The sequence below is a fragment of the Pimephales promelas genome, chromosome 23 (genome assembly GCF_988280905.1).
Source record: "Pimephales promelas chromosome 23, fPimPro1.hap1.1, whole genome shotgun sequence".
NCBI lineage: Eukaryota > Metazoa > Chordata > Actinopteri > Cypriniformes > Leuciscidae > Pimephales > Pimephales promelas.
This window is the reverse complement of record NC_142791.1, coordinates 25,328,836-25,352,128: the sequence shown is the minus strand read 5'-3', so window position 1 is coordinate 25,352,128 and position 23,293 is coordinate 25,328,836. Positions and strand designations below refer to the sequence as shown.

The window sequence follows — 23,293 nt, the reverse complement described above, 5'->3', positions numbered from 1 at the left end:
GGCGGCGCTGTTCTGCGCACTGCAGTCACGTTACACCAACACACGGCAAAGACAGTGAGACAGCAGCATTTTATCGGTACAGTCTGGTTTCTGCTGGATGTAAATAACTCATAGAAAGACTAAACTCATATTTTGGACGGCTGAACTCGCTGTTAAAGCTGGAAGGAGGTGGAGGACCACCGATATGCACTCAGCAGGATGGATTCTATGTTACTCACACGGGATGTGATGACATAATGATGAAGAAGATGATGATGGAGAAAGGGGAGATTAACCAGAATCACACCAGCCAAGTTGTGCTGGTCAAGAGGATCATAATGAAGCATGATAGTCCGGTAAGAATAAAATACAATCATACAATGAACATTAACGTCAGTTTATCCGTACCGTTACATACGTGCGCGCGCACGGAGCGAAGATAGCGGATCGGCTAGCTGACAAATCACAACACTTTATTTTTTTTAAAGAATTGAATCGTCGTTTTATCGTTTTGTGTATCGCTAAATATCGTCTAGGGTCTTTACGTCAGTTCTTTTAGTGTTTCAAAACGTGTCATGGGTGATATCGATCGTTTTCAGCAAGGTGAGGAGAGATGCTAAAACCAACAGATTAGCCTATTGAAGCTCTGTGTTCGGCTATTACGTAACATGCGAACGCGCGCACAACACCTATCTATATCTGACGCACGCGCGCAATCTGTTGTCATGGGGACGCCGAAATCTTCATTCATTTATTCATTAGTCTGTGATGTCATTTGCTCACCCTGTTGATCTTGAGTCTTTCAATAAGATTGTTACCTCATAAGTATTGCTTTCCCAATAAGATGAATGAAGTTCATTGTGAGATCTTACATAACATTTATCCTGAAAATGATACTGTGGCAAAATATATGGATGTTGACGGTTCTTGCTCATTTTGTGTGAATAAGGATGCAACACTGATTCATTTATTTTTTCAATGTAATTTTTTTCATATAGACAAACACCTTGAGTCTTCCAGATCCTTTCACTTAAAAAATATGATTATATTATAATAATCTGGAATAAAGGTACCAATAATACTCCAATGACTTTCATTAAGTTCTCTAACGCACAGCCTACTTTTTCACATTTCTTAAATCTCTTAGGTTGATTTAAAACAAGAAAAGAGAAAGATTCCTAAAATATTATGATACATATGTATCATAATATTTTAGGAATCTTTCTCTTTTCTTGTTTTAAATCAACCTAAGAGATTTAAGAAATGTGAAATATATATATATATATATATATATATATATATATATATATATTTTTTTTTTTTTGGTAATACCACTGATGCACAATTGTCCCATCTGTATGTGTTTATAATGTTATATTTTTTTGTGAAACTTTACATGAAGATTCAATGAAATTACATTTCTGTAAAGGTCAGACCTGTTCTGTCTTTTCCTTCTGTTTATTGTTTGATGCATTCTAATGATAAAAAATAAGTGTTCAGAGCATCCAGCCTGAAAAAATAAGCCCTTCAATAAGACATTTAGTATATTAATTAATTAATAAGACAAATATTTGTTTGCTAGTTTGCTAATTTGTTAAATGCTGAAATGACAAAAAGCGCCCCAATTTACTTGAATAAAAAAAAAAGTGTATATATATATGTATATATATATATATATATATACACACACACACACTCACCGAAAGGATTATTAGGAACACTTGTTCAATTTCTCATTAATGCATTATCTAATCAACCAATCACATGGCAGTTGCTTCAATGCATTTAGGGGTGTGGTCCTGGTCAAGACAATCTCCTGAACTCCAAACTGAATGTCAGAATGGGAAAGAAATAAGATTTAAGCAATTTTGAGCGTGGCATGGCTGTTGGTGTCTGAGTATTTCACAATCTACTCAGTTACTGGGATTTTCACACGCAACCATTTCTAGGGTTTACAAAGAATGGTGTGAAAAGGGAAAAACATCCAGTATGGGGCAGTCCTGTGGGCCAAAATGCTTTGTTGATGCGAGAGGTCAGAGGAGAATGGGCCGACTGATTCAAGCTGATAGAAGAGCAACTTTGACTGAAATAACCACTCGTTACAACCGAGGGATGCAGCAAAGCATTTGTGAAGAAGACACAACACACACAACCTTGAGGCGGATGGGCTACAACAGCAGAAGACCCCACCGGGTACCACTCATCTCCACTACAAATAGGAAAAAGAGGCGACAATTTGCAAGAGCTCACCAAAATTGGACAGTTGAAGACTGGAAAAATGTCGCCTGGTCTGATGAGTCTCGATTTCTGTTGAGACATTCAGATGGTAGAGTCAGAATTTGGCGTAAACAGAATGAGAACATGGATCCATCATGCCTTGTTCCCACTGTGCAGGCTGGTGGTGGTGGTGTAATGGTGTGGGGATGTTTTCTTGACACACTTTAGGTCCCTTAGTGCCAATTGGGCATCGTTTAAATGCCACGGCCTACCTGAGCATTGTTTCTGACCATGTCCATCCCTTTATGGCCACCATGTCCCCATCCTCTGATGGCTACTTCCAGCAGGATAATGCACCATGTCACAAAGCTTGAATCAGTTCAAATTGGTTTCTTGAACATGTCAATGAGTTGACTGTACTAAAATGGCCGCCACAGTCACCAGATCTCAACCCAATAGAGCATCTTTGGGATGTGGTGGAACGGGAGCTTCGTGCCCTGGATGTGCTGATCTCCATGTTGATCTCCATCAACTGCAAGATGCTATCCTATCAATATGGGTCAACATTTCTAAAGAATGCTTTCAGCACCTTGTTGAATCAATGCCACGTAGAATTAAGGCAGTTCTGAAGGAGAAAGGGGGTCAAACACAGTATTAGTATGGTGTTCCCAATAATCCTTTAGGTGTATATATATATATATATATAACACATACGTGAATATATATATATATATATATATATATATATATATATATATACTTGCACATGCGTATATGTGTGTATACATTTAATAATAGTTGAATTACTATTTGAATTACCCAAACTCTCTACTGCATCATGTTTGGATGGGAAACAAGTTTCTTGTTTTCACCCTTATAACATCTGCGTGTTTCCTTCTTTATGTACAAACTGGATTAAATTGCATTATTACTCACTAAGAGTAATCCGTAAGAGTACGACGAGACCGGCAAGTGCATAATAAGCAGTTCTTCAAGACTGTGAACTTCTGTCAGAAGTGGCTTGAGAGTCTGGCACAGCTGAATTTCGTTCCCCCTTTGTGCAGTGAAGTTTTTTGGTGACCCAGAGGAATAGCAATGAGATCAGTCCCATTGAAAGCTGAGGAGTTTGGAAACGTGCCACATTGAAGATTATAATCTGCATTTTTAATAATGAGCTGTTTATATTTGTGATGTTCCAGGTCCAGCAGGGCATCGGGAAGCCGAGCGTGTATCATGCTGTTGTGGTCATATTTCTGGAGTTTTTCGCCTGGGGTCTCCTGACGACGCCAATGCTCACTGTGAGTTATTATAGCGATTCTCATTTATATTTGAAGTTCATGTTTATCAGGATGAATGCTTCAATTATTCACTTATTATTAAGTTGTTTTGCCAAAATTCACACCAGCAGGTGTCAGTATAAAGTAGAGCTTCACAATTAATCGTGTAAAAGATCACAAACCTGATTCAAACACCCACGTGATCTTATTCGTAAATGACAATGATTCGCATGTGCCTTATTAAAAAATATCACACTGGATCATTCAAATCTGAGAGAGCAGTTAACATGTTTCGGTATCTCACTATTTAACAATCAACTAAAAATTAGTTTAAAAAATCAGATTACTTTTTCAAGTAACTAGTAAAGTAACGGATTACTTTTTCAATTTACAACAACATATCTAAGTTGCTTTTTTAAATAAGTAACGCAAGTTACTTTGCTTTCTCATTTATTGACTGACAGCTCTCTTGTCCTCATGTTGAGACAAATCAAAGTGCAGAGGCATTATGTGTGTGTGTGTGTGTGTGAACATGATGGTTATTGCAATTAATTAAATGAGACATTTATTCTTCTCACTTGCACAAAAAAAGATTCAATATTTCTCAAAATAAGTAGAATCAGTGAAATGCTGAATCAGAATACTATGCAAACCTCCAATAACTAAATATGTTAAATAAAACATACATTTTTATGCATTTAATCTAATTTTGACCATTGTACTTGCCTCTGACCTTCGATGATTCAGGTAAACCGTAAGCAAAAATTACTATAGAGTTATTTATTTTTATTGGTAAAGTGTTACATTTTTTCCTCCTGCATATTCTTCCATTATCCACAACAGCAACTGAAAGGTTTGTTTGAGCGGCGCCCTCTATTGGACACTATTGGATTATTAGTATAATCTGTAATTCTGTAATAATCACTTAAAAAGGAGTTTTTTTTCGAGTGATATTACGCTGAAGCCACATTGGACCAGCGGTTTGGAAAATGGATGGATGGATGATTCAGCCGCGACTCACACAGTGCATTAAGGGTATTCTCTATCCGTTGAGTGTAGATCAGTTGTATACTCATTGCGGTGCATTGTAGGATTGAATGAGTGCACTTGATATTGATAGCATCCACTATAGTTTGACACTACTACAAATGGCTGTCCCCTCAAATAGTGCCCGATTTCTCCTGAAACAGACTGAGTCATTGAATCATTCATTCAAAAGATTTGTTCAAAAACGGTGATTCATCCAATAGCGAAACAAGTGAAGTGTTTTTATGAGTGAGTCATTGAATTGTTCATTCAAACTAATTTTTCCACATAATTAGAAAGAGATAGATAGATGATTAATTTCCATTAAAAGGTACAATATGTAAGAAGTTTGTAATAAAATATCCAAAAATCACTTGCACAGTTTTGTACTTACAATATCCCAAAAGTCTCCAAAGATTTTTAATTTCAGAAAAATAAATTCCAATTTTAAATAAGTGTCCGCAGGACTCGCGTGTGAAATGTCTCTCTTTTTATTATTATTTTTTTTTATACCTTTATTTAACCAGGAGGTCCCATTGAGATTCTTTAGGAATCGCGACCTGCTTCATACCACTGTAATGTTAAAAAACATGAATGTTTGCACTCATCCATAAACATAATTAGATCCGCTTGATAGCAAGTCCCATCATTCAGCTCATCACTGCGTCATCAACCAACGCCTTTGTTTTTGTTGGAAACTGCGCCCTCTTGTGGTGAAAAAATCTTACATATTGTGCCTTTAATTTCCAGAATTAGAAAGAAACAACCATGAAGCACAAATATCCAAGTACAACTAAAAAAATAAAGAAAATTAAAGAGAATAAATCCAACGCTGAAAGTTTGCCAAAGCTTAAAAAAAATTGACGAAAAAGTCAAAATGAATCGTCTGATGCAGCCAGATCTCACCCTAAAGAAGCTACACCCACATCATCAATGCCTGAACACAGATATAGGACTGGGAATCAAAATCCAATTCTGGAATCGGATACTTAAGGTCAGGAATAGAATACTTGTTATTAAATAAAGCGTGACGCAGATCTTGTTATCGCCTCTCATAATGCATTCAAAATATGAATAAATACTTTAGTAGAATTAAATAACACTGGTTAACAGAACACTTATGGAACTGAAATCATTCCCATCTCTGGTTTGTTGGGATGGCAAATAAGAGTCTGGAAAACAGACACATGAAACGACTTGGTGCACCTTTCATTTTGAGAAATTAATTGAATTATGTTTTATTTGGGTATTCAAATGATTCTCACAGATTCTTCATAAATGTGCATTTTTCATCTCTAGGTTTTACACGAAACATTCCCCAAACACACCTTTTTAATAAACGGCCTCATTCAAGGAGTGAAGGTAAGTGTTGTCTGTAATATATTTCACTCCTAAGTTCATCTGTGGTGGTTCCTGTCGAGATCATTTTTTGTCATTTGGTTCATCAGGGTCTGCTGTCGTTTATGAGCGCGCCGCTGATTGGTGCTCTATCAGACGTGTGGGGCAGGAGATCGTTTCTATTGGTTACCGTGTTCTTCACGTGTGCGCCCATCCCGCTCATGAGACTCAGTCCATGGTAAGACCCCTCCCGCCATGACCTCGAGCAATACGATTGGCCAGATGATAATTGTTAGAGTTAGACCAGTCATATCAGGGAATATTGTGATTATGAAAATGAAAAATCTTGTTCATATTATTAATAAGATTTTATAATATTTAATATAATTCTTTTAAATAATTTATCTTAAAAATGAAATTTTATTAGTATAGAGTAAAATTTATTTATACTTACAAAATCGCAATTTATACTTACATAATTTATTTTTACATAATTTATATGTAAAATTTTATTGTTTATTTATTTATTTTATTATTATATGTATAATTTACATAATTTATAATTACATAATTTATACTTACGCAATTTATACTTACAAACTGTATAAACTTTTGTAGTAAAAATATATAAGGCTATTTAAATTTTTATTTTATTTTTATTTAATAAAAATATATAATATTAATAATTATAATTTAATATGAAAAAAGAAATTGTTATACGCAGCTTTGTTTGTCCAACCAGTGGTGGTGCGGATGGTACAGAAATGACACGTTTTATCCAATAATTGCAAACAACTATGGAAATTCATGTATAAAGTTTGCGGAGCCCTAGTCTTAAAACAACACCTTTAAAATATTCCCTCTCCGTTTAAAGGACCCCTATTATGGATTTTTGAAAATGACCTTTATTTTTTTAACATTTTCTATAACGGATCATATATTTGCGCTAAGTGCCTGTCTTTACAGCAAAAAGACGCCCGTCTTGAAACAGCTTTAGTGGCGTAGGTCGTAGGGCATGAAGTGCTTGGATGCGCTGAACGCGAGTTCGAATCCGCCTTTTGCCGAACTCTCTCATCTCCCTTTTCCCAACACAGATATGTAAAGATGTAAAATGTAAAACCAAACATTAAGATCTCTAGCGTTATATTTTGCCAACAAACTAAAATTGAAACCATGATATGACGTTGCGCCATTATAATAACTGACATTAGAATAGCATCCAGTTTGTGCTGCGTGATTACTTTGCTCACGCGAACATCATGGTTTGGTGTTTTCTCCTAAATAAAAGCTCAAGGGTTTATTTCTTGCAAGTGAAGAAATTAGGACAAAACTATTTAAATTTTCCTATATTATAGTGTAATGTAGGTTAAAATATACTTTTGAAATACTCATTTTCATTTACATAGTACATTTATAGGCTAAATGGATTTTACAGTACGTCATAGGAATAATTATACATCATTATTATAAATGTTTGGCGGCCTAAAACACCATTGATAATGTAATGCAGACTGAGACTCTCATAACTAAAAAGATGTTTGAGCACTGTTTATTGTCCTGGTACAAATTAATGTTTTTTCTTTGTTCAACGAGCAGTTCATGGGTTGAAGCTCTTAACTGTGATCTCTCAGAGAGCACGAGATTGATGCATTTAACCTTAAAATGTCCAAAATTTTCTTGCGGGGGAGCATGCGTGAACCCCCCTAGAGGCACAGAGTCCTCCCAACATAGTTTTAAAAATTACTATGGGAAACAACGACCATTTATGAACTTTACTCCAGCATAGTACAAGTTTCTTTTAAATCAGTAAAACTGTAAATGCTATCGGCTATTAAAATCGTGCCGGCGACGAGGGCCGGTGGTCTACGAAATTGGTCCCACTCCGCCCCTGGTCGACTCTGAGTCAATGAAATGAATCAACGAGTCATAAGCCATTTCGTTGTGACGTCAGGACGAAACATTAGTATATTCAGTCCCTCCAGAAAAACGTGATTATGCGATCGCTGAATTCAATGTAAAATCAGCCAAAGTCCGCATATTTATGCGGGGGCCGCATTTTTTTAAATATGCCGCACTTTCGCCGCATAAATTGCCGATTTCCGTGCAAAATATGTGGGGTTTGCATAATTTCATAATCCTCGCATTTTCGTTGCAAAAAAAGTCACATGTATCTTAGCAGAAAGTTGAAAAATGTTGCGTTTGCTTCACACAAGAGCAGCCATTTCCCCCTGTTTCCATGGGAATGTTATGAAGTGACGCAATTACGCGACGCCGGACAGACTCACGGAGGCGATTGACATCTCACAAATCGAACTCGTATATCTGTCTGTCACACGTTCTACCGTCACGTCGTTACTTAATAAACAACATAAGATAAAAGAAGTAGCACACATGGGGTGTTCGAGGCGCACATATAACACTGCAGAGAGTTCAACAAGGAGCGCGCAGCTCTTAAAGGGGCCACGCCTTATTTACACTCGTTACAGTCTGAAATAAAACAAGATGAGAAATTAAATATTCCCAGCACTTTCTATGATGTAGTATGCTTGCTTATCAAAGGAAGTAATAAGAAATGACTCTTACATTAGCCTAGTGAGAACAGGATGTTGGGGGAATCACTTTTTTTCTCTTTTTCATCAAACTGCAATTTTTGCAAGTTCCCTCAATTTTTGCAAATTCCTGCACTTTCATCGCATAAAATTGCATAAATATCCTGCATATTCCATATCATTTTTAAAGAAAACGGGCCGCGTAATCAATCAATTTTTGCTGGTTTTTCTGGAAGGACTGAATACTATTATGGTAAATGTTATATATAAATCGCAAATTTTTTCACAAATTTTTGGAAATTACCACCACAAAATCAGTCATTTTGATCGCAAAAATCACAAAAAAAAAAATCGTGAAATCCTGGAGGGACTGTATATTGCCCGCCCACGTATTGCACGCGCAGACACTGGGGAAAACTTGAACCTCAAACCGGCAGCTGGTTCCTGTGGACACTGGACAGCATCATGTCGAGAAGACGCTGTGCTCTACAATGGGAAGGTAAAGCCAGTTTTTTTTCACTGCCCAAGGACGAGCATGTGAAGAATCAGTGGTTAAAATTAATCTTTACCACAATATCACTGTATGATACAGTTTCCACGTATTCACTACAATACAGTTGAAAAATGATCAGTAAGTAAATTAGTACAAGTAAAATATTGGACATGCACTTGTTAATGCCGATGATGAGGAGTACCTCAAACTGACAGTTGTGTATCACTGAGTCGTCCTTGCGATGGAGGTTCGGGTTGAAGAACTAACATTAGCTCTTTCGGTGTTTCATCATCGGACTCGTGCTCGCATTAATATGTTCAAATCGACCTCATTGTTCGTTACTGTGTTTCATTTACAGTGTAGGAAGCCTCAGGACAAGCAGAGCTGACGTTGTTATGGCATTGGGCGTTTTTGTTTGACGCGTTGTACACGGTAGGCCCATCACAACAGACTGAGCTGTCTGGCCAATCAGAGCAGAGTAGCTTGCGGAAAGGAGGGATTGATTCATTTGACGAGTTGTTTGAGATTCACTGAAAATGTGACGATGTGCAAATGTATATTATGAGGAAATTAAATTGTTTTTTTTTACATTTGATGCATGTAAACATGTTGTAGGAGACTCCACAACAACTTTATAATACCATAATAAATAAACCATTTCTTGTTGTTTTCAGGTGGTATTTTGCCATGATATCGGTGTCCGGTGCTTTTTCCGTCACTTTCTCCGTAATCTTCGCTTACATCGCAGACGTTACGGATGTGCACGAGAGGAGTACGGCGTATGGACTTGTAAGCAGCTCATTTATTAAATACTAAATGAAATATGAGTAATACGACAGGCCAAATCAGTAGGGCTGGGTAATAAATATCGATTTCTTGATACTAATCGATTCTCATTTTTACGAACCGATATCGATTCTTAAATCTCAAGAATCGATTAGTCATCCTGTTTCATTTGAATGAATGGATCATTGTATCGCGGCTGCGCGCATCCAAAAAAGTCGCAATATTCTTTGTCCTTTGTTACTATTGATATGAAACAAAGTCTCAATTTTCAAATTGCGTCCATTTTCTTTAGAAATTCAAAAACATAAATAACGTTTTGGCGCTGTGGCGTGAGATCGCTCTGGCGGAGCTCAAGAGAAGCAGCAGCGCTGATCTCTCTTCCGGGTTAATAATACCAGTCACAGTGCGAAATAAACATGAATGAGCATCTGAAAGTGTGTTAAAAGATAGAGTACAACTTATCCAAATCCGTATCATGTCACATTGATTCGCTCAATCAGCGTTTCAACCGTGGAAAGACGTCAGTTAAACAGCTTGTAATCAATGTCATGTGTCGTCATATTTACCTCAGAAAACCCACATAAACTCGTTAGTCAGCTAGAAAAAATAACTCTAGAGAGGAGCATTTTTCTAAATATATACACCATATTACATATGCATTATAATCTTAATGTTCTTCAATATTTAATGCATATTTGAATAAATCTGGCAAGTTTTTATGACAGCCACCATTTAAATGTTTATATGTCATATAATCTTCTTATTATAAAAATAAATAAAAGTGTAATTTAAGTGTTTGTATAGCTACAAAACAGTTCATTATTACCTTCATATTAGGCTAATGAAGCCTAGTAGGCTACAACTAGACTCCCATAGTTTAAAGCATTTAAGAAATTTGATTTCCTTGAGAAAATTTGCCATTTATTGTAACTGATATCCAAAATAATCAATATTGAATCGAAATCGAATTGAATTGCAAGCTTGTGAATCGAAATCGAATCGAATTGTGAAATTTGTGTCAATACCCAGCCCTACAAATCAGTGAAGCTAATTTAGGATATTTCTATTCCCAAACTTCAACATTACCAGGATTCAGTGTCCTTGACCCAGCTGTATGGACGGAGTTACTTACATTCCTCTTTGCCTGTTTAATGGTTCCAGGTTTCTGCTACGTTTGCTGCGAGTCTGGTCACCAGCCCGGCCATCGGTGCGTACCTCTCGGCCAGTTACGGTGATAATATGGTGGTGCTGTTGGCGACCGTCATTGCTCTGGCCGACATCTGCTTCATACTGCTGGCCGTCCCAGAGTCGCTGCCCGACAAGATGAGGCTCAACACCTGGGGAGCGCCAATCACCTGGGAACAGGCCGACCCGATTGCTGTAAGGATTTACAGGATATGTTCATAAAATTGTCAAATATTATTTCGGTGACGCTTCCTTTTACAGTCCAGTTACCCATGTAAATACTATTTACTTATTTTAGTAACTACAATTACTGGTTAATAACTAGTACTAACCCTGAACCTACCCCTGTCCCATGTACTTACCTTATATTAGCCAGTACTTTCTAGGTAAGTAAACTGTAAGTACTGTACTGTAAAAGGAAGCGGTACCATTATTTCTTTCTTTGTATTTGATTGGATCTCAGATTGGCACCCATGTTAAGGCTTTTTGGTTAAACTTAAGAATAAGGTTTCATTTATTGACATTAGGCAAGTGCATTAGTTAACAAGAACTAACAATTAAAAATACTTCTGAAGTATGTAATAATCTTAAAGGGACAGTTCACCCCAAAATTCTGTCATCATTTATTCACCCTCATGTTCCAAACTTGTATGAGTTTCTTTTTCTGTTGAACACAAAGGAAGATATTTTGAAGAATGTTGGTAACTCGACAGTTGATGGCACCCATTTTTGTCCTACTATGGAAGTCAATGGCTACATTACAGTCAAGCTTGATTACAAACAATCTTTAAAGGCACATTGCGCAACATTTCATGTTAAAAATAGCCGTTTTTCTAACCCATACATGTTTAAACAATCGCCTGATGGGCTGAATGAGCCCTTCTCTGATCGCTGTGATTGCCTCTATAATCCTGTACAGTAAAATAAATAAGAGGGATTTGGGACGGATTTGAGACTGGGCGCGACGTCATGCGGGTTCACGCTCGTCTGGCTACGTCTGGCAGGTTTGTGTATTCGCCGCCATTCTCCCTATCAGCAAAGACAACTCGAGCGACACAACTTTAGTCAACTTTCGACAAAAGTAGAAGATTCAAAGAGACCGGCTTGTAGTTCATTCCAAACCCCAACGCAAACTCCACGTAAGACAAATAAACTTTTGTCTAGTGCCAGGCATCGGAATAAGATGAGAGTCGACATCGGGAAGCTTTCAACAAATGGAGAGATCTCTGGTCGGCTCTAGGGCTCAAACGGATCCTTTACAAAGTAATAACTTATATTGTTCATGAAAACCAAAGTTAATTTACTCAAATGCCTTTCCTTTCATATTTAAAAGGACTTGCAGATTTATAACTTTATTACCTCTGAAGACAATATGACTGTAACAAAAGATTTGTGTGGCTAATGCTCCTTTGGTTATGGACCGCTCACGTAAGCGCGTGTGTGTGATCCATGAGCTTGCACTCCTGGTTGCAGTTTCGCTTGTCGCCAGAGGGGGCGTAGTTCTCAGAGACTTCAGACTTGCGCAATGCACCTTTTAAAATATCTTCTTTTGTATTTAACAGAAGAATGAAACTCATACAAGTTAGGAATTTTCATTTTAGGGTAAACTATCCTTTTAATGTTAATTTTAACATTTACCAATACATTATTAAAATCAAAATGTGTATCTGTTAAATTAATTAATTCATCATGTTAGCTCAACTCCATGAAATTAACAGTGTTAATTATATTTCATGGAGTTGAGCTAACATAATGAATAGTTCAAGTTCTATGAACTAATTTAATAAATACTGTAATAAATAGAGTTAATGCATTACTATAATGACCTTATAAAGTCTGAACTTAAATCCTGATATAGAAGACTTGTGTTTACCGAGATCCTGGACGATTTATTGTTGATGTTTGTGTTTTTCACAGTCTTTGCGGAAAGTTGGACAGGACACAACCGTTCTTCTCATTTGTATAACAGTATTTCTGTCCTATCTGCCCGAGGCGGGTCAATACTCCAGCTTTTTCCTCTACTTGCGTCAGGTAAGGATTCTTGGGTTTGTAATGAACAAATGTGACGAATCTATATTTAATGTTCCCACATTAAACCAGCTGTCTGCGTCCATTAAACTTTAATTAGCAGCTCATCCTGCAGGGCGGTTTATGCAACAACCGAGTGCTTGTTTTCACTGTTCGCTATTGTTTAACACTCCGATTCATTTGCTCGGAGGGTGTTGCACTTAATACTGGAAGTGTTTTAGCGGCAACACGCTTCGAATTAAGTAAACAGTAAACAAAAACACTATCATACTGCTCATGCAATATGCAAATGTGTGCATGCATGAAGACCAAACAATTTTGCCAATAAATGTATTAATTTCTTCCCAAAAAAAAACAAACTTACTGAACCCACACACATGTTATAACTGGACTTCACTTGCTTAATTAAATATGCAATGTAACGAGGTCATGTGACAAGAAAGACTGCGTTCTATAGGTTTCTATTTCACATACTTATCAGGTTCCTTAGGAAGTTCCAGGTTTATGTGGATTGTTAGTGGCATCCTGTCTGGCTGTTCAGTTCAGTTCAATGACGGCTCATTACTGGACATAACAGAGTTAATTCGATTCAGGCCCAGTGGTGCAGACTGATAGCAATGTGGCTCTTTCTCTGTGTCTCTCAGGTCATTAACTTCTCGCCCAAAACGATCGCTGTGTTCATCGGCGTTGTGGGAATCCTCTCCATTCTGGCGCAGGTATTTAATTGAGGCAATATTCTTCGCTCTGCCTTATTACTTGTGTCGTTGAGCTGGAAACGCATCTTGGGAAAGTGGCTCTCACAAACGCTTTCTAATTGAATTGAATTCCTTTAAAAGTTCAACGGTAAATGTAATGAAATATAGGCAGAGCTGTAATGAGCAGATAGCACTGCTGCACTAGCTGGTTTATTTAAGTGCTGATGTTTTATTTTTAGCAACCGAGGTGGATTCTAGCAGATTTTGTAATTCAATACAATGTAGCAATGAGTTTCAGTCCAATAATAACAGCCCTGCACCTGGGGAAACAAATTTGCAGATTGTGGCCTACTCTTGATGATGCGGAGTAAAACAAAAACTACAACCAAATTATTTTTCATATTATATGTACAGTACGCATCAGCTTTGATGCACTTATCAAAATGACTAAAGCAGTGAAGTATTAAAACTTTTGGTTTTAATGACAATTATTCAAAATGTATCATTAAACGGCTTAAATGTGTAAACGTATCATTAAACAATCTGCAAAGGAGTGGAAAAATGTTCAAACAGTCTATAAATAAATATAAATACAATTTTCTAAAGCAGATAAAGCAGAAAACATGCATTTTCTTCTGTCACTGGTAGGGTTGGGTTTCGAGAATCGAGTATCGATTGGAACCGAGACTAACTTTTTCGTTTTTCCCGGAATCGTTCAAAAGTTCAAATTTCGATTCCTAGTCCCTATATTCACAATCCGCCGAGCGGAAGAAGAAACCGCTGAACAACACCAACGAAGAAGCGTCTACCGGAAGTGTTGGCATAACCGCGCGAGTCGAACATGAGTAGCTTACGTCGGCGGTCCAAAGTGTGGCTTCACTTCTAAAAATAACGAAATCTCGGCAAAATGCAAAATTTGTGACAAAAGGAGTATTTTTACAGAAGGAGTATTTCCTTCAGAAAGGCCGTTGGTTAGCAAGGTTAGCTAAACTTTTTTGACCCTGCCTCTTAAAAGAATCGGAATCGAGAATCGTTAGGAACCGGAATCGAAACAAGGAATCGGAATCAGAATCGTTCAAATTCAAACGATACCCAACCCTAGTCACTGGCCATAATTCTAACCTTGAAATCAGGCTGTTGAAATGCACACAATGTATTGTATTTTTTTTTTAAATCAGCACCCCAAAATTAAATTATTGGATTTAATTCAGCAAATATAATGCAGGATGGTGTAATTATTGATTCCCTTGTGTTTCCCTTGTGTACAGACGCTTTTTCTTACTTTATTAATGAGGACCATCGGGAATAAGAACACAGTTCTTCTGGGTCTGGGTTTCCAGATTCTCCAGCTGGCCTGGTACGGTTTAGGGTCCGAGCCGTGGTGAGTTACAGTCTATCTAGATCAAGATAAATGACCTGCTTGTGCAAACGTTACTTAAGGAAGAGTGAGTCACGTGATGTTATTTGTTGTCATATAGGATGATGTGGGCGTCCGGTGCGGTGGCAGCCATGTCCAGCATAACGTTCCCTGCAGTGAGCGCTTTAGTGTCACGCAGTGCAGATCCAGATAAACAGGGTAAAGTCTGATATGCAAACTTTCACAATTTCAAAACTTTTGAAAAACAAACACTTTTTCTTTAAAGGGGACCTATTGTGGGCCTTGATTTTGTTTTTGGGATCTACTAGATTGAACGTTGAAAAACACCTTATTTTCCCCATATTGTTGCAGCTCATCTCTTCCCAGACCCCATTATAGAGTCACATTTTCATTTCTTGTTGGTTTTGACAATCTCAGCGATCAAGAGCTTATACTGTAAATATAAGCTGTGTGTTTTATTACCTTAGGTCTGGTTCAGGGCATGATAACGGGAATCCGGGGTCTCTGTAACGGACTGGGTCCTGCGCTGTATGGCTTAGTTTTCTTCCTTTTTAACGTCGAGCTGAGTGGAATCACCACCATCGAACCCGAATACGCCATCCCTGTACAGGCCCCCATAGAGGTACACGCTCCGTTCAAACACCTTCACACTCAGTCTGTCTGTTTTACAGGAAGAGTTTGCAATGGATTCATTAATTCATTTGCATCATCACTCAAAAGCACTCATGGCATTAAATGCTTGAAATGTTTCCTTTTTTAATGTAAGTATTGAATCTATTTGGGTACAATGATTTTGTTTTAAATGATTATATATATATATATATATATATTATTAGTGCCGTCAAATGATTAAAATATTTAATTAATGTCATAGTTAACTCGCAATTAATCACAAATTTTTATCTATTCTAAATGTCTCTTGATTTCTTTTTTTCTCATTTTAATGCTCTTATTAACATGGAAAAGAGGATTGGCTTGCTTTGTGCAAATGTTTTTTTTTTTATTGAAAACAACACTTTCCCGCTGGAACAACCCCCCTCAGCCTGACTGAGTGGCAAAAGATCTGCTGCGTGACTGGATTTAATAGGGGAAACTGCGAAAATGCGACTAAAACAAACAATTTTAATCAATTTAAACTAAATGTTGGGCTCAATATAGTGTTCCTTACAACTTGCTAAAGATCCAGTGATCCATGGATATTGACATGCAGCCAGGAATTGTGTGGCCTGACATTTATGTTTGCCTGAATTCAACACCGGGGAAATAAAAGCAATATAGACCTAAACATAAAGCAAATTTGCCTGTGAACGCTTTATATAAATACAAGGTAGGTCTAAATTCGGGTGATCACTTCTATCAGTGTTATATATAGCCTATATATATATGGGGGGGGGGGCAGTGTTTTTAAAAAATCATCCAATAATGCAGAATATGCAATGATATATATATTAACAACTCATCAATTAAATATTTAACAATACAAAATATATGGGTACGGTTTTACACCTAAATCCAGCATATTGACACAAAATGATAACTGCAAATCCACCGTTCGCTGACTGGAGTCCAGTTGTTTCTGTGAATTGCAGCGATCCATTTGCTCCTCTTTCTATAGCAGTCTGTAAAAATATACCTCCGATTTTTTTTTGTCAAATCTAGTTGTACAGTCAATCGCAAAGCTCTGTCACACTTTATACGTGTCGTGTTTGTTTTTCGTGGCATTCACGCTGAAAACATATACAGCCGTTCAGTCTTTTTGCCACTCACTGCGAGTAACTGCAGGCCGACGATGACGTCACGCGCATACCCTCTATACTGAGTTCAATTTCACACTAACATTCTCACTTGGAGCAAATAATCTCTCACACAATGTAACACTGTCCATCAATAAAAGGGTAAAAGAAATACTGACGAGGTCCTGATATTGACGAGGGGGTGGAGAATTCACATCAGCTCTGTGTTTGTGTACTTGGCCATCATCAAGCGGTGTTTCAGACTAGACGTGCTGTGATGATGATGGCTCAGTTCACAACGAAAAAAACACACAGATCGCGTTGGTCTTGTCAATTGAACCATTTGGCAACTTTTAAAAGTAAACTTTCCATTCAGAATCTTATTGGCGTCCATTTCGGCATCCCGCGCTCATCATCCACTCAAATCGTAACGTTAACCAACTATTTGGCCGCCTCGCAAACCCAAACGAGTGTGCGGCGTGCGGTCTCCGCTTGCGCTTTGGTCAACGAAGCAACAAAAACGTCCTCGCAAAAAGTTGCTAAAGCATGTGAAAAAAAAACTACCAAGTTTGCTAGGGCAAAAAGACTGTTAATCGGTCGATAAAAAAAATGTACGCCGTTAAAATGGGTTTGCGTTAACACCGTTAATAACACGTTTAATTGACAGCCCTAATATATATATATATATATATATATACAAATCACTCATTAGCTGATACTGTAGATCATAGATCATTGATGGCTAGGGTTGGGTATCGAGAATCGAGTATCGATTGGAACCGAGACTAACTTTTCGTTTTTCCCGGAATCGTTCAAAAGTTCAAATTTCGATTCCTAGTTTCGATATTCACAGTCCGCCGAGCGGAAGAAGAAACCGCTGAACAACACCAACGAAGAAGCGTCTACCGGAAGTGTTGGTATAACCGCACGAGTCGAACATGAGTATCTTACGTCAGCGGTCCAAAGTGTGGCTTCACTTTTCTAAAAATAACAAAATCTCGGCAAAATGCAAAATTTGTGACAAAAGGAATATTTGTGACAGAAGGAGTATTTCCTTCAGAAAGACCGTTGGTTAGCATGGTTAGCTAAACTTTTTTGACCCTGCCTCTTAAAAGAATCGGAATCGAGAATCGTTAGGAACCGGAATCGAAACAAGGAATCGGAATCAGAATCGTTCAAATTAAAAAACGATACCCAACCCTATTGATGGCATCATCTACCATATTACCTCCTCTAATGTTGATTTCTTTTCACATTTTTTTGCGTAGAAGACATTGATCCCTGGTCCTCCGTTCCTCCTGGGCGCCTGCACGGTAGTGGTGGCGTTTATAGTCGCTCTCTTCATACCGGACCAGCAGTCGCCACCAGCGACTCCCTGCCAAACCAGCAAGAGCAACGCGAGTCTGGCCGGAGCCCACACCAACACGCCGCTGCCGGGGAGCGACGAGGACTTCGAACCGCTGCTGGAGGACAGCACTGTGTGACTGTAACTCTCAACCCAAATCGTGTTTGGGAAAAAGAAAAAAGAAAAAACATCGCAAACCCTCCACCTGTCCAGCGACTACCGTTTGGGAGCGAGCTGTATTTATCGAGTGTGTTTAATCAGATTTTTGTTGTTTTAATGAAACGGTTATTAGTTCTGAACTCAGAGGCTTTTTTATTGACCATTTTTACAGTGTTTAACAGTCAGTGTACAAATGCATCAACACTAAGGGCTCGATCAGTGGGATTGGATGCGCTGTGGTGGAGTTTGGACGATGGGTTTGTTGGATTCTTCTGCAGTTTGAATGCAAAGCTCTTTATGTATATAGATATTTGGGCAACGTGCAGCAAAGGTTATTGTTTATGGAGCTTGTGGTGACTTGAAGCTTATTGTTACTCTCGTAAGATTGAAGAAAATCTGGATGAATTTCATGAAAACAGGGTCATTGCGACTGACTAGTGGTGGGCGATACGACCAAAATCCTATTTCATGATAACAATATAAATCACTTCATAGTCATTTTATTTGATTTTTGATATTGAAAATAAGAACAAAGTAGCAAATTAAAAACAATAGGACAAATACAATATAAACTAAAATATTTTTTTCAGGTACAAACAGATGTAAAAGATAACATACGTCATAGTCTTCACTATATGAATTAAATAGAAATGTGTTATTATTAAAGCGACAAAAGTTATTCAGTCGATAGCAGTAAGATATTTTCTCTTTTGTTTGATTAACATTAAGAATACAAAGATTAGCAGGTTTATTAGGCTGCTGTCTCTTTAAGACGAAACGCATGGATCCATTATACTGTCACACCCAACTTTGAGACATTACTGGCTGTGTTTACATGAATACTCCACAGTTGTGTGTGTGTATTCGACCATTCGAGTGCAATAAGACGTGAAAGAGAACTGAATACATGATCATATGCTGAGAGACGCATTGAGACCTTTTCAGATTATTGCGCTTTATATCATGTTTTAACATCAAGCACGTCCCGAATTTGCGATCGCCTTGAGAGAGGCAAGTGCGCACACTTACACAGTAACAGTTATTTTTCACAAATTATTGCTCCTATAAACCCTTTTTAATATCAAGCATGCCATGCGTTTCATAACTAAAGTGTCGCTATATATTTACATACAGTGAGTTACATAATATAGCAAAATCTCTAATGATTACTATCGCCAAGATAAATTTTACCGCCCAAACCTAATTGCAACTTGAAAGAAAATAAAAGTTATTTTTAGACTTTTCATGATATTATTTGCATTACAATTAATCACATTTCCCCCTTCTAAAAATAGGCTTCATTTGCATACATTTCTGCATCTTCTTGACAGATTTCATGAGATTCACCCTAATAGAAGTTGAGATGAATACGCTGACTGTATTTGATGAAAGTTCTGCAGTGATTGCGCAAACTTTCTTTACAAAAGCCTTAAAGTCACATATCCTGTGGCGTTTGACAAGGTTTTAATAGATTAGAGATGCATCCGGTTGCAAGTGCATGAACTGTATTTGTGGCGATGTTAACCAAACCCAAGACACTAGAGCACCAGTGGTTTGGTGTATGCTAACGTAATTCTTTAGGCCATTTAGTTATATCATACGGACACGGCTTGATTGTGAAGTTTTCATGAATTGTGAGCGTGTGTGTGTGAGTAAAGGTTCTATGCAGTAGTGTCGGTAATGATCAAAAATGGCATTCAATTTAAAAAAAAAATGTAATGTTGAGTAAAATGGGTGTTTAAAATCACAATATTACAGTATTGCTTAAAATATAACATTGGTATAAGTGAAATTTTACCTCAATTTTAACTTTCAAGAAAATAACTGGCATTGTGCATTTGTTGAGCTATTGCACTCAACAATATGCATTTCCTTTTACTAAAAGAAAGGATAATTATTAATAATTAGCCAACATCTACGTACCAGCTACCTCGTTTTTGGAGGTTTCGATGATTTTGAGGAATGAGATTCGATCTGAATATATTTTTTATCTGCAGTTTTTTTTGTACAGCCACATTGCATTTTCAATATGGGATTTTGGAATTTTTTCCAAGGTCGTTCTATTAGAATGATAGAAGAATCTCATTAGTTTGTTCATGAATTCCATATTTTTTTATACTGTGGAGATGCTTTATATTTCCCAAAGGGCCTCAGTCTGTTTTGTGTGAAGAACACTGTGGAGCATCGCATAGTTTGAGGTCATCAATCATTAGACTGACCTGCACTCATTTCCTGTTCCACATGTGCATCATTTCCTCCACTTCCAGCATTCCATTCAAATACTGCAGTATTCTACTTGGAACCCCTCTGGTGACCTGCGAATCAGACAGAAACCGTGAACAGAATGTGAATTTTTGCTTCTCCGCCCTTGACCCTTTCCATGTGTTTTGCATCATTTCGGCCATATTTATCATGCAGTGAAAACGATGTGAAACTTTCTTTGTAGAGCTTGAAATTGTGCTGGCATGTGTTTTTATTAAAAAAAGGGTAATTGCTGCTTTTTAAGTCACAATTCTGACTTTTTTCCTCTAAATTCTGCATTTGTGGTGTTTTTTATTCACTGTTTCGAGTTTCACAACTCTTAGAAAAAAGTCAGAATTGTAAGTCACAATTGCGAGATATAAACTTGCAATTCTGAGGAAAAGTCAGAATTACATTTTTTTATTCTGTGGCGGGAATGAGCTTCCACGAGTTCCCGCGCTTTTGAGTTGTGTTTGTAGCCTCGTGCAAGCACAGCTTGTTTTAAAATGTAATATAACAACGATCATATTCATTATTTTAGGATTGTAAAGTATTGTATTGAATAGTACAGATCAACTTTTACCTGTTGCTAGACCCGCAATATTTTTCTTTTTTAAACAAACGTGCAGCTCCAAATAAAGCCAGTCGATTTTGGGCTCGTCAGGAAGCGCGTCACGTGTTCACTCGCGTGTTTTGCTTTCCCTTTTTGAACATGTCAAGTATTTGTGTATCTTAACGGGATACACACGGTGCCTGAAGTAACATGTTCGTTTGTAGTAGGCCTATCTTGAGTCTTACTGTAAATACAGAGTAAACTGAGCAGCTGATGAAGATGAAATGTACAGGGACCCTTATGTATTTATTGTCATGTATTGTGGGAATATTCAAATAGGTGCAAAAGAATAAAGAACACTAATTAAAGTCATTTCGTGATTTCAGTTTCTTTCTGCATTGTTTCTCTTGACCGTTAGATGGCGCTGTTGCGCTACTTGCGTTCTGGGATTTCTGAACACTTCCCTTGTTTTTGACTTTTACCATGGCAATGACATGATGTGGATATGGTAATATGGTGGATATGGTTTAGTTCATTATCACAATTAGTGCCATATAAATAACTAGTATGCAGTCTTTAACAATAAAAATGTGCAAATGTTACTGTGTACATCATGCATGGAAATACTTGCATATCTACTGTATAAATATTCCAAATGCACGATTATCCTCTGTGGATAAAAGTGTCTGCTAAATGCATAAATGTAGGCTACATTTCTCATTTTCAACCAATTAACACGCAATATACTCCTGTCCAATAACAGTAAATCAATGTAATGTAACAGATGCAAAGCCATCAAATGTTCTTTAGTGTATGCTTATGAAATCCCCAAGTCTCAGATTTACCCTTGTCTCCTCTGGATGGCAGTGTTGATGTATCTCGGAGATGTCTGACTGATGCTGAACCCTTGAGATCTCATCATAATAGCCTCAGCTCAGTATCTAAACACCTCAACTAAGTGTTTCAGGCGCAGTTCAGTTCAATGATGCTACAAAACCCTCCTCTGGTGTAAATGCTGCTGTCCACAACAGTTTAATAAAAAATCAACTAAAACCAATACACATTTCTTTTCACTAACCTGAAAATTATCAGTTAGATTATACGATGTGGCTTTCACATTGGTAAATGATTAGGACTACCATTAATATTAAAGCGATAGTTCATCCAAAAATGAAAACTGTCATTAATTACTCGCCTTCATATCGTTTCAAACCCAAACTTCGAAGATCTTTTTGGTGAAATCTGATTCTGTCCCTCCATTGACAGCTACACAGCTGACACTTTGATACTTAACCCTTATGCTGCATTAGGGACATTTTTGGTCTTTTGCAGTTTAATTTCTTTGACCATTTTGGCTGTTTTAATGCAAATGGTATGAAATTTGGCAAAATTGTGACTTTTTGGATACATGTAAAAAATGTGATCCCATTTTGCAAAATATGTATAACACACACTGTGTAGATCAAATAGTAACAGTCAGCACCATAAAGACCAAAAATGGCCCATTGAAACCCATTAAAGCGTTGTTTAAATCTGAGGCTGTCAGTAATACATGAAACATGATTTTTGCACAAACATCCTTTCATTTTGAAGCAAAAGCATTATATTTGCATTATATAGTGTATTCCACCAGATGACGTCACTACATATTTATTCCCTATGGGTGGAAATGCACCTTATTTTAGGCAATAGGCAATGTTTAATAGGTGGCCATTTTTGGTCTCTAACGCGCTAAGTGGGATTTTTTGCAAAGTGGGACTGTGATAATCCAAATCTAAAGTTTTCTCTTTGCATTTAGTTTATTGAAAATAATTGAATTTTTGTGTTTTTTCCTCTTATACAAATCGATGGTTTCGCAAACAAAACTGGTAATTAAAGGGTTAAAATCCTGAAATTGAATACATTTTTGGCAGTTATGATGAGGACTGATGCTGATTAAAAGATTTAACTTGGTAAAAGTGGAAAATAATAATATATAATATTTTAGGCAATGTTTAATATGTGGCCATTTTTGGTCCTTAATGCACTCAACGGTGTTAAAAATCTAATGCAGCACAAGGGTTAAAAAGTTAATAGAAATATTGTAAAATGAATCCATATGAATTGAGCGGTTTAGTCTAAAGATTTCTGAAGAGACTCAATCACTGTATATGATGTACAGATTTAATTAAGGCTTTTATTCACATATTGATCAGTGAACATAAAACAGAAGCTCAACCAAACCTGGTTGACGCACAAGAACAAAATCTTGAATGAACCTCATTGGTTCTTGCTGAAGCTCAAACATGATGAGTAACACGAGAATGAACCT

General features: G+C 37.2%; 1 protein-coding gene and 2 long non-coding RNA genes across 3 annotated transcripts in view; 2 read left to right on the top strand and 1 right to left on the bottom strand.

The window, feature by feature from the left end:
* Positions 1 to 23,293, top strand: part of LOC148969471 (uncharacterized) — a 364,565-nt gene that overhangs the window by 110,794 nt on the left and 230,478 nt on the right. The gene's annotated exons all lie outside the window — the stretch shown is intronic.
* Positions 8 to 21,354, top strand: slc71a2a (solute carrier family 71 member 2a). The gene is made up of 12 exons (XM_039671382.2): positions 8 to 335; positions 3,396 to 3,494; positions 5,799 to 5,861; positions 5,948 to 6,075; positions 9,554 to 9,668; positions 10,827 to 11,045; positions 12,768 to 12,881; positions 13,523 to 13,594; positions 14,842 to 14,954; positions 15,052 to 15,149; positions 15,419 to 15,573; positions 17,953 to 21,354. The coding sequence occupies exons 1-12, from the start codon at positions 237 to 239 to the stop codon at positions 18,166 to 18,168; spliced, it is 1,491 nt and encodes a 496-aa protein (XP_039527316.2). The 5' UTR covers positions 8 to 236; the 3' UTR covers positions 18,169 to 21,354.
* On the bottom strand, positions 15,491 to 18,005 carry LOC148969473 (uncharacterized). Its single transcript, XR_016149520.1, has 2 exons — positions 17,913 to 18,005; positions 15,491 to 15,611 (listed from the first exon to the last, which is right to left on the bottom strand). It is a non-coding gene; the product is annotated as an uncharacterized LOC148969473 (long non-coding RNA).

What these genes read in the sequence shown, in the direction of transcription:
- slc71a2a (XM_039671382.2), top strand. Translation starts at nt 237, where the DNA reads ATGATGAAGAAGATGATGATGGAGAAAGGGGAGATTAACCAGAATCAC. An exon ending in CTCATGAGACTCAGTCCATG is followed by an intron (nt 6,076 to 9,553) that starts GTAAGACCCCTC and finishes TGTTGTTTTCAG; the next exon opens with GTGGTATTTTGCCATGATAT. An exon ending in TTTTCCTCTACTTGCGTCAG is followed by an intron (nt 12,882 to 13,522) that starts GTAAGGATTCTT and finishes TGTGTCTCTCAG; the next exon opens with GTCATTAACTTCTCGCCCAA.